Here is a 12,418-nt window from a genome sequence, read left to right on the forward strand (position 1 = left end):
CTCTTCCCTCTGGCAACCCTCAGTCTGTTCTCTGTATCTGTGAGTCTGTTTCTATTTCCCAAGTTGATTTTGATGGTGGCCATCAGGCTACTCCACATGGAAAACCCTATTTCCTTTATGACCATGGCACCAGGAAAGTAGTCTCTTCCCAGAGTCCATGGTTACTTCCCAGAGGTAAGTTTTATAGACGTGCCAAAAAGGGATGTTTTCATGGAATGTCTTCTCAGATTTCCATTTTTGACCTGAAAGCTTGTGTTTTTCCTCCTCCCTTTTTTACCTCTGCTGTGGGCTGAGAGAAAGTGGCCTCATTTCACATAAGGTCACACGTCATAAGTGAGAGAGGAAATAACTGCTTATTTTATGACAACAGAAAAGATACCTTTTAAATTAAAAAAAAAAAAAAACTTGATAATTCTTGGAAAGAACTGCTTGGCTTGCTCACTGGGCTCTGGCTCCTGCCTGCCTCTCTCTGTAGTGCTCACTGCATTGGGATTATTACAGAGCATCTCCCAAAAGGACTTGCAATGCAGATTAGGTTGACATAAACAGCCGTATCTGGTGTTGATGAGATTGTGTAATTGGTCACTACCAAGTGGATGGGTTACATTTTTTAATACTAATGAAAAACAGAACCCATTAAAGTAATGGCTTTTAAACTTTTTGACCAAAACAATTTATTTTGATCTTAGTAAGAAATATAATTTACATTGCCGCCTAGTATAGGTATATTCCAGAAACAAAATTTTCCTTACTATAGACATTGCACTCTAATTTCTTCTATTCTTTAATACTCTCGTGCTCTTTAATGCTGGTCACAGCCCACTAACTTGATTTTACAGCCCACTAATTGGTCATCACCTGTAGTTTAGGACACTACATTAAAGAGTCCACTCTTACCTTTCTTCCAGGATTTCATGGGTCTTGCTTAATGCACAGTCTAGCCCATTTGCAAATCCATCGACACATGTTTAGGAAAATGATTCTAACATGGAAGAATCTAGATCAAAAGTACTGTTGTTAGAAGAAAGTCAAAAACTTGATAAAGAAGGCTGATCAGAATCCTCAGAATTCTCATTCCTACTATGATATACCAGTAACATGGGCTCATCTTTTTATTTCTGTGCCTTAAACAAATGAAGGAAACTGGAAGGGAGCCAGGGAAATGCTAGGTGTCCTACAGTCTTCAGTGTGGGGATGTCAGTTCCCCTGCTCACCTGTCACACTTCAGAAAACAAGTTACACAGTTTACTTGTTCTCAGGAAGATAGCAGCATGGGATAGCTGCACCATCAGAGCCCCATCTGGGCAGGAGTTCCTTCCTTACTGCCCCTCTGGTCTGACACTTAACACACACACACACACACACACACACACACACACACACACACACCTTGTCAGATCCCTCCTCTGGGCCCTGCTCTGTGAATGGTGGTGGGAGAGGAGATGTCATCATCACTGACAGCTATTCCTCTACCCACAGGAATGAGAGATGGCAGCTAGGATGAGTGCACAGGTGTTCTTTCCTTAGGGCATCTGTGCATCATATCCCAGCATGCCCTGCAGCTAACCTAGGGTTGATTCCATCCTGAGCTCATGGCAGTTCAGTTCTCTGTTGAGGGCCCACTCCCAGAAGCATACTTGTTGCCCCCATACTTGTCACCTGTCCACGCTGCTTGTCCCATTCATGGCTGTATGGATCATGTCATCCATCCCAGAATAGCTCCACTGAGGTTCTCAATTTCTCTAGGGTATTCTCTGCACCCTTCTTGCCTACCTCCAGTCCCAGCATTAATCATCTCTTTAGGAAATTAAAATTCGTAAATCTTTCTACATTCAGCAGCATTCTGGACTCTGAAATTGTGCCACATTCTCAACACCTGTCACAGCCAGAGAGCTCCCTGTTGCTGTCACACTGAGAACCACCAGCAGGGTCCACATTTATTGCTGAGACTTGATACCATAACTGCATGACCATTATAGTCACAACAAGTGACCTCCTTAGTAGCACCTCTTCTAGAATATCAAGAGGAAGCTCCTCTCTTTCCCTGTGGTCATGTCCATTGCAGTTACAGAAATTTAGAAGAGTACCAAGCCCTTAAATAGAACCATTTCACTGCCAGATATTTGGAGGGGGGGTGGAACGAGGGTGTGGGAATGTCCTTTATCTTATTCTCTAACCCTGCATTGCAGCTTATTCAGACAGGAAAAGGGGAAGCCATCCGGATCAGGTCAATCCTACGCTCCCTTGTTCCCACCGAGGACTTGGTTGGGATCATCAGCATCCCCTTGAAACTGCCCTCCCTGAACAAAGGTAAGAGAAGCAGCTCAGGGTTGAGTGCTGCCAGTCCCCGCTGGGGGCCACTCTCTAAGGTTCAGGCCTCTGTCTGCTGGCACAGTCCCTCCATGCTCCTACTTGCAGGGCAGGCAGCACCAGGGAAGATCTTGCTCCTTTTCTGCTAATGAATTCTCTCCTCTCCTCCTGGCTCCCGCTGGCTGTTCTCTCCTCTGCTTCCACGTCAGAGACTCCTGTACGTCCCATAGATATGGACAGTCCAGATCTCACAGTCCTAGAAACACTCTAACCCTCTACAAGGAGGCTAATGGAATGGGACCAGTGAAAGCTCTCACCATTGCCTTCTTTCTCTGCCTCAGATCCCCCACATTGTGCAGCCACCAGGGGCAGCAATAGGGCTTGAACAGGCTCCCTTCTGCCACGGTGCGATCTATGTACCTCATGGAGCATAAACAGATTTTCCCCAATGCAACTTATGACATTTGGCAATCATCCATGTTAACTTTGCAACACGTATACTCTCCCAGAAGCCTTCAGTTTCTCCTCACTCCACCTGCTATCCAGGCAATTTCATCCAACAGATGGAGGAATTGAAAAGATAATGCTATCTCTGACTATTATAGTTTCCCAAACTGGTGTTCTATGGAACATTTTTGTAGAAGATATTAACTGGTGTACAAGGAGTTTGGGGTCAAGTAAGTTTGGGAAATGCTATAGAATGTGTCACATTTTTTCAGCTTTATTGAGATATGAATGATATATAACATCATATAAGTTTAAGGTATGCAATGTGATGATTTGATACACTTGTATATTGCAAAATGTTTACCACAATAACGTTAATACATCCTTCACCTCACATAATTACCTTTGTTGTTGTTGTTGTTGTTATTCTTTTGTTCTACTCCCATAGCAGCTTTCAAATATACAATATAGTATTTACTATAATCACCTTGCTGTACATTAGATCCCCAGAACTTACTCATCTGATAACTGAAAGTTGTGAACTCTTTGACCAATATCTGCCCATTTTTCCCACCACCCCAATCCAATAACTATCATTCTACTCTCTGTTTCTGTAAGTTCAGTGTTTTTAGGTTCTCATATATGAGATCACACAGTAATTCCTTTCTCTGTCTGACTTATGTCACTTAGCATAATGCCCTCAAAGTCCAGTCAAACTGTTGCAAATGGCAGGATTTTCTTCTTTTTTATGGCTCAATATTCCAGTATGTGTGTGTCACATTTTCTATATCCATTTATCCATCAATGAATACTTGGTTATTTCCAAATCTTGGCTATTGTAAATAATACCACAATGGACATAGGGGGGTAGATATTTTCAAGATAATAACTTTATTTCCTTTAATATATACCCAGCAGTGGGATCATATGGACATTCTATTTTTAATTTTTAGAGGAACCTCCATACTATTTTCCACAGTGGCTGTACCAGTTTACATTCCCATCAACAGTGTACAACAGTCCACATCCTCACTAGCGTGTGTTAGCCTTTGTGTTTTTTATAATAGCCATTATAACAAGTATGAGGTGATATCTTGTGGTTTTGATTTGCATAATTCATAATTCCCTGATAATTAGTGATGTTGAGCACCTTTTCATGTACCTGAGGGTCATTTTTGTGTCTTCTTTGGGAAAATTTCTATTCAGGTCTTTTCCCCATTTTTTTTTCTTTTTTTTTTTTTTAAATTAAATCTTTATTGTTCAGATTATTACATTTGTTCCTTTTTTTTTTCCCCCCCATAACTCCCCTCCTCCCAGTTCCCGCCCCACCCTCCGCCCTCACTCCCCACCCACTGTCCTCATCCATAGGTGCACGATTTTTGTCCAGTCTCTTCCCACATCTCCCACACCCCTTTCCCCCCCAAGAATAGTCAGTCCATTCCCTTTCTATGTCCCTGATTCTATTATAATCACCAGTTCATTCTGTTCATCAGATTATTTATTCACTTGATTCTTAGATTCACTTGTTGATAGATGCATATTTGTTGTTCATAATTTGTATCTTTACCTTTTTCTTCCTCTTCCTCTTCTTAAAGGATACCTTTCAGCATTTCATATAATCCTGGTTTGGTGGTGATGAACTCCTTTAGCTTTTCCTTATCTGTGAAGCTCTTTATCTGACCTTCCATTCTGAATGATAGCTTTGCTGGATAAAGTAATCTTGGTTGTAGGTTCTTGGTATTCATCACTTTGAATATTTCTTGCCACTCCCTTCTGGCCTGCAAAGTTTCTGTTGAGAAATCAGCTGACAGTCGTATGGGTATTCCCTTGTAGGTAACTGAGTTTCTTTCTCTTGCTGTTTTTAAGATTCTCTCTTTATCTTTTGCTCTTGGCATTTTAATTATGATGTGTCTTGGTGTGGTCCTCTTTGGATTCCTTTTGTTTGGGGTTCTCCGCGCTTCTTGGACCTGTAAGTCCATTTCTTTCACCAGGTGGGGGAAGTTTTCTGTCATTATTTCTTCAAATAGGTTTTCAATATCTTGCTCTCTCTCATCTTCTGGCACCCCTATAATTCTGATGTTGGTACGCTTGAAGCTGTCCCAGAGGCTCCTTACACTATCCTCGCATTTTTGGATTCTTTTTTCATTTTGCTTTTCCGGTTGGATGTTTTTTGCTTCCTCGCATTTCAAATCATTGACTTGATTCTTGCGCTCCTCTGGTCTGCTGTCGGGCGTCTGTATAATATTCGTTATTTCAGTCTGTGTGTGCTTAATTTCTAGTTGGTTCCCCAATATAAGATCAAGGGTCTTATTAGTTTTCGTGTAGAGCTCATTAAGTTTATCGGCAGCTTCTAAACAGTTCTTGAGAGACCTTAAAAGTGTGGTTCTGAACTCTATTTCTTCCATTGACAATTTTGTCCTGTTTCTTTGTCTCCGCATTTTGTTATGCTTCCTTGGTGCACCCCCTAGTGGTCTTTGTTCGCAGTCTTATAGATAAATCTTGATTGTTGTAGCTAATTCCAGGGAGGGTTTGACCTCCAGGCCAAGTGGCTATGAGAATCAGCTGTGTCAGCAGTGAGAGAACTTCTGTCCTCTAGGGAGGTGCTAATCTAGCCTTTGCCTGAGGCTATCTGGCAAATGCCTCTGTGCAGGGCTTGGGCAGGGCGGGTCGAACAGGATCAACAGGGTGGGCCGGAGAGAGCAGTTATGGCGGCTCTCAGTCCTGTCCCCAGGGGCTCTGCCTCTCTGAGTCCCAGCACCCCCTGCAAAGCTGGGAGAGAAAGCTGCACTCGCTCTGACTGAAGCCAGACAGTCCCGCTTCTCCCGTTTGAGTCTGGGTCCCTAAAGACTCGCCCGGATCTGGTGCTCAGAGTCTGCGACTCCCTCCCGATTGAAAACAACAACCGCGCCCTCCGCCGCCAGCCCGCTCCGCGCACTCCGCACCTCAGAATTTGACTTCAGCACTGGGCCTCCTCTGAGTGTCCGTATGCATTTCTCTTTCCTCCTAGTTGTAGGACTTCCACTCAGCCAGCGTTCCTGTGGTTCTGGGTGATGTCCCTTCCGTTTTTTGGTTTCACTTTTGAAGTAGTTGTTCAAAGCAGCAAACTCCGGCGTTAACCTATGCCGCCATCTTGGTTGTCTCTCTTTTCCCCATTTTTAATTGAATTACCGTACTTGCTTTTTTGCTATTTCATTGTATGTTCCTTATTATTTGGGGGGGGGGGGGTGTGGATATTAACTCCTTGTCAGATCTATGGTCTGCAAATATTTTCTGCTATTACACAGGTTGCCTTTTTATTTTGTTTATTGTTACTTTTGCTGTGCAGAAGTTTTTTGTGGTGTGTGTTGTGTGTGTTTTTATGGAGTCTCACCTGTTGATTTTTGCTTCTATTATCTGTGTTTTTGGTGTTGTAGCCAAAAAATCATCACCAAGATCAATGTCAAGGAATTTAAGACTATGTTTTCTTCTAGGAGTTTTATGTTTCAGGTCTTAAGTTTTCTTAACCTATTTTGAGTTAACTTTTTGTGAATGGTGTAAGGCAGGGGTTAATTTTATTCTTTTGCATGTGAATATAACTTTCCAGCAACATTTATTGAAGAGACTATCCTTTCCCCATTGAGTATTCTTGGTTCCCTTGTCGAATCTTTCTTGACTTTGTATGTATAGCTTTTTTCTTGGCTCTCAATTCTGTCCTTTGATCTATATGTCTGCTTTTATACCAATAATGTACTGTTTTGATTACTATAGCTTTTTAATATAGTTTGAAATCAGGAAATGTGGTGCCTCCAGCTTTGTTCTTTCTCAAGATTGCTTTGGCTATTCAGGGTATTTTGCCAAACCATACAAATTTTAGGATTGTTTTTCTATTTCTGTGACATTGGAATTTTGTAGGGATTGCATTGAATCTATAGATTGCTTCAGGTATTATTATGGACATTTAAACAATATTAACTCTTTAGATCCATGAACATAGGGTTTCTTTCCATTTATTCATGTCTTCTTCAATTTATTTCATCAATGTCTTAAAATTTGGGGGTGTATAAATATTTTACTTCCTTAGTTAAATTTATTTCTAGATATTTTGTTGGTTTTGATACTTTTGTAAATATTATTTTTTTAATTCTTTTTCACTTATTTCATTGTTAGAGTATAGAAACACAACTAAATGTTGTATATTGGTTTTGTATCCTGAAACTTTACTGAATGTGTTTATTTGTCCTAACAACTCTTAGTGGAGACTAGAATTTTTAATATACAAAATCATGTCATCATCAGAGATAATTTTACTTTTAAATTTGGAAGCCTTTTATTTCTTTTTCTTACCTAATTGTACTAACTAGGATTTCCAGTACTATGTTGAATAGGAATGGTAATAATGGGCACCCCTGCCTTGACTCTAATCCTAGAGATAAGCTTTGTGGGTTTGTCTATATGGCTTTTATTATGTGGAAGTATGTTTCTTCTATACCTAATTAGTTGAGAATTTTTATCATGAAAAGATGTTGAATTTTATCAAATGCTTTTTTGTAACTGGTTAAATGATCATATGATTTTTGTCTTTCATCCTATTAATGTGATATATCACATGTATTGATTTGTGTATATTGAACCATCCTTGCATGCAAGGAATGAATCCCACTTGATCCTGGTGCATGATCCTTTTAATGGTATGCTAGTATTTTTTAAAGAAATGTTGCATGTGCAATTGACCCATGAACAAAACAGGTTTGAACTGTCTGGATCTACATATACATGGATTTTTTTCAATAAATGTATAATTGGTCCTCTGTATCCATTGCTTTTGCATCCATGGATCCAACCAACCATGGATCAAAGACAGTATTTTTTATCCACAGTTGGAAACTTGTAGATGGGGATGGCTAACTGTATGCATTGTTATATATCATTTTATGTAAGGGACCAACTCTGTTAATTCAAATATTCTTGGTTGGAGTTTTTCTCTTTCATCACTTTGAATGCATCATCCAACTCTCTCCTGGTCTGCAAGTTTCTGCTGAGAAATCTGCTCGTAGTCTTATAGACAGGGGCTTCCCTTGTATGAGAAATTATTTTTTCTCCTGCTGCTTTTAAAATTCTTTCTTTGTCTTTGATTTTTAGACAGTTTTATTATAGTGTATCTTGGAGAAGATCATTTGGGATTGAAATTTTGGGGTGACTTATTCCCTTCATGTACTTAGACATCACATATCTCTCCAGGTTTGAGAAGTTCTCAGCGATTATTTTTTTAAGCTTTCTATCTCTTTTCCCTTTCTTCCTCTCTGGGACTCCAGTGATGTGTAGATTGTTTTTCTTAATGGTTTCCCATTAGTATTTTTTCATTCCTTTTTATTCTGTTTTATTTTTGTTCCTCTTACTAAATAATTTTAAATGATCTTTCTTTGAGTTTACTGATCTTCCTGCTTATTTGTGTGCTGTCAAAGTGTTCTATTGAATTCATCCATTCAATCATTATATTCTTCAGTTCCAAAATTTTTAGTTGTTTTTATGTTTTTATATTTTCTATCTCTTTGTTGAATTTCTCATATTGTTCTCATATTGTTTCATTAAATTGCTTTTCTGTGTTCTCCTGTAGCTCTCTGAGCATTTAAAATAATTATTTGAAATTACCAGGCAATTCATGTATTTTCATTTCTTTATGGTCAGTTATGAGAAGTTTATTGTGTCTCTTTGTGGTGTCATGTTTCCTTATTTTTTGTGATACCTTTAGCTTTGCATAGTTATCTGCACATTTGAAAAATCAGTCATCTCTTCCAGACTTCATGGACTGACTTTGGTAAGGAAAAACCTTCACCTGTGGGTGGGGCACTTTGGAGTGTGCTGTGACCCCAGGTGTAGTGAAGCAGGATGCCAAGTGCAGGGGTGTGTAGCAGCTTTGGGTCTTGGGGGAGGGGTGATGTCTTGTCAACTCAGGGACACTGGAGTCCACAACATTGACAACTGTATGGTCCTTGGTAAGAGCTGCCAGGAGTCCTCAATGACTGAAAGAGCTGTTGAGGTCCTTACTATGGTCTGGGTCTAGCAACTAGAGATAGGGCAGGCAGTGGTGATTGTCAGAGCCAGTGACATGCACTCAGCTGCAGGGACCAGCTACAGGTATAGTGGCACAAAGCAGTTGCATACCCACACATAGTGGCAATGGCCACAGCCAGCATCAAAAAAAAGAGCCACCTGTAGATGCACTAGCAGCTGTGGGGACCATGGCTGTCAGTGTGCATTTCTGTGGTTTCAGAGTCTTGCCACAGGTGCATAGTAGTGGAGGCCAGTGACAAGACTCTGGCCAGTTGTGTACAAGTTCACCACTAAAGGTGCTAGCTACAGCCCAGCTGGTGTGGCTCAGGGGTTGAGTTTCTACCTATGAACCAGGAGGTCACCTTTCCATTCTGTGGTCAGGGTACATGCCTGGGTTGCAGGTTCAATCCCCAGTGGTGGTGTGCAGGAGGCAGCCAATCAATGATTCCCTCTCATTATTGATGTTTTTCTCTCTCTCTCTCTCTCTCTCTCTCTCTCTCTCTCTCTCTCTCTCTCTCTCTCTCTCTCTCTCTCCCTCCCTCCCTCTTCCTTCCTCTCTGAAATCAATTTGAAAAATGTTTTTAAGGTGCTAGCTATAGCAGTGCAGGCCACTGATAGAAGACAGGGCCGGAGCTGGGCCCACAAGCAGCTATGACAGCCCTGGTTGTCAGTTTTCACTCCCATGGCTGCAGGGCCTCGCCATATATGCATGGCAATAAAGGCCAGCGATGGGAGTCTGTTCCCATGCACAGATGGCAATGGGTAACTGCTGCAGGGATCTAAGCTGGCATCTTGAAGTTACACAGCAGCAGAGGCTGCCAGTGCAGATCTTGGGTTCTAGCAATGAGAGGGGTGGGAGTGAAGGGAGATTTGGGCATCTGGGCATCTGCAAACATGGAAAACCTGTGAAATGTGCCAGGGTTTTGTGGTGGCTGTGCTGACTGTTGGTTTAGTCAGTGACCAAAGCTGCTGAGGTTCTCTGCAGAGCAGGTCACCGGAGACTACCTTGGCTCCTGCTGTGTGGCTGATACAAGTAGCCTATCTTTCTTATTCTTAACCATCTTTCTTATTCTTAACCATCTCTAACATCAACTTACTGTGTTAAATGCTGTACTTAAATTACAGAAGAATGGACATAACTGGAGGAGAATTCCAGATAGTCTGAAGTAGACCCCCGTCTGCTTCTGCTCCTTGTGAATGTTCAGTGTTTTAAAGGTCTTGTTCAAGGTGATGATGTTATTTTTTAGTACAAACAAGTCTGTTAATAAGAAACAGACTAGCTCCATTTAGTAAGTACAATTGCCATTAATTACTGTATTTTTTACATAATTGCCAGCAGAGAAAATCATTTGTACTTGTGGATTTAACCGTGCCTCCAGCCATTCTGCCTGTCAGACTTTGCTATACTTCAAGAAGATTGCTTAACTACAAAGAGGGCTCTTAGGTGCAATAGTTTTCCAAACCTAATCAACCATATTGAAAAATGTTTACACATTCTGACCTAATTTAATATTAAATGACAACAGTTTTAATGAAGTCGTAGAATTGACTTGTAACCTGCTGTTATAGCATTTTCTGCCATTATAAACTCTCTTCGGCTGTGCAAAAGGGCTCAAGTTCATTAGAGGATACAGTTGAAGGAAAAGGTTTCTTTCATTCAGCCTGGTGTTTCTGGAGCAATCTGGTGGATGAATGTTTGGAGATGAGATCTATCTGGAACTAAACTGTCATGTACAAAACAAGACAAGCTGAGAAAAGTTCTCATAAGTTTCTGATAGGTGCTGAAAGGAGAGGTGTGTCCTATATAGCTATTGATTAAACAAGATATTGTAATTGTTAGTTATTTGGACTGAGTCAAGTGTCAGTCTTGTTGAACTTACATCTGTCCTCTGCCCTATATATTAACCTCTATATACTCACAAATGAAAACAGTGAGAACAGTCAGAAAGTCCAGTGATATTTTTAGTAATAAAACAGATTTTCACCAAGTATGAAAGCAAACTGGGTCCTTCATGTAGTGCCCCAGTAGGTTGAAGGAGCTGATTGCTCCTCCGCCCACTCGCCCCGTTTCCAGCACAGGGATCTCTTTCTAGCTGAGGCGTTTGCTCTTGGCATTGAGCAGTGCTGCCTGGGGCATGGGATGATGCAGACAAGATAAAGCTGCTCTGCTCTTACTTCCCTTTTTGGACAGTTATTCTCAGGTGTTTTGTTCCACTGGATTGCTGAAGTCTTAAGTGGACTCCTGAGCTCTACCAGTGCTATTTCTGTTCATGGATGGCTGTTTAATTGTTGATCTTTGTGGGGTACAGAGACTGGGATCTCCTACTCCTCAATTGTTGTGACATCACTCTCAAAAATATCATATTTTTATAAAACTTCCTCAAGCACATTGGATTATACAGTCTCTGAGAACATGTATGATAAAAAAAAAAATGTTGAACTCAGTTTTTCCCAAACTTTTTGAGCACAAAACACTTACTGATACACCACAAAAATAATGTTTCTCAGCACACCAGGTTAACTCAGATCCAGCTCCCCTAGTGCTCAGAAGAGAAGCAGGCAGCTTCCAGTCCAGAATGTCCCTCCCCTCCTGGCACTCCAGGTCCCCTGCAATGATCACTGGGCTAAATGAGGTTCTAGACCAAATAGCATGAAATCTTTGTGGCTCTCAAGGTGCCTCATGAAGTATGGTATTTAAATATGCTCTGACTAGAGATTCATCATTTAAGGGCTGTGTAGGAGGAAGACTGTTTTTCTTTGTTATCATATTTCAAAATCCTGTCTTTATTCTCCAAGTCAAGCAATTTTTATTTTCTTCATGGTATTCCCCATTTCACCTTTGAACTTCTTCATTAAGATGAGGTTAGAATTATTGGATGATCTGATCTAAATTTCACCTAAATCAGATAATAGTTTTAAAATACTGGAAGATTTCCTCAGTTGGCTGCTACTTATGATGTAATAGCTGTAGATACGACAGACTTTTAAATTTATTCTGCCTTACATTTTCTCCCTCCCTTTCTTATGTCTTCAGTTAATAAAACAGTAAAGTCAAGCCCTGACTCCTGGCATTTTCCCATTTCTGTGATGTAGATACTCTCACCATGGATGATTTCAAGTTACCACTGTGATGTCACTGAGCAGAGAGTTGGCACATAGCACACCATTGTATTGTAATTCCAACATACAAATACAATAGATATAAATAACCTCAAGAGAATAATTAGGAAGTAATGAATTTTGAGTATTTGTTACCTTTTTATATATAATTGACTTAATTGTAAATTTTATTTTAATAATGAGCATGTCAAGGGGGAGTCAAAATGGTGGCCAAATAGGTGGATGTGTCCTGTGTCTTCTCACAGAGCAGATTGAAGGAACAAATAAATCAAATAACATCTACCCAAAATTGGCAAATTAAACACACCTGGTGAGACAATCTGTGGCTGGAAAGGACAGAGGACACCTGGAGAATGTTTTTCTCTCTCCTTTCTTTTTACCCCTTGTTAAAAATTGATCTTCTTTATCTGCTTTATTGACGTGTTATTATTGTAGTCTCTGTTGGCTTACTCATATATATTTTTCTAAGCATTTTATTGTGCACACTACTATGGCTTACTCATATATCTAA

At 40.4% G+C, this 12,418-nt stretch overlaps 1 protein-coding gene across 1 annotated transcript in view; it reads left to right on the forward strand.

Annotated features, from left to right (window-relative positions):
- RYR3 (ryanodine receptor 3) overlaps nt 1-12,418 on the forward strand; it is a 546,057-nt gene that overhangs the window by 414,812 nt on the left and 118,827 nt on the right. The window contains 1 exon segment of the mRNA XM_059705681.1: nt 2,190-2,310. Within this exon segment, the coding sequence (XP_059561664.1) occupies nt 2,190-2,310 (121 nt within the window).

This window comes from Myotis daubentonii, chromosome 1 (genome assembly GCF_963259705.1).
Source record: "Myotis daubentonii chromosome 1, mMyoDau2.1, whole genome shotgun sequence".
Lineage (NCBI taxonomy): Eukaryota > Metazoa > Chordata > Mammalia > Chiroptera > Vespertilionidae > Myotis > Myotis daubentonii.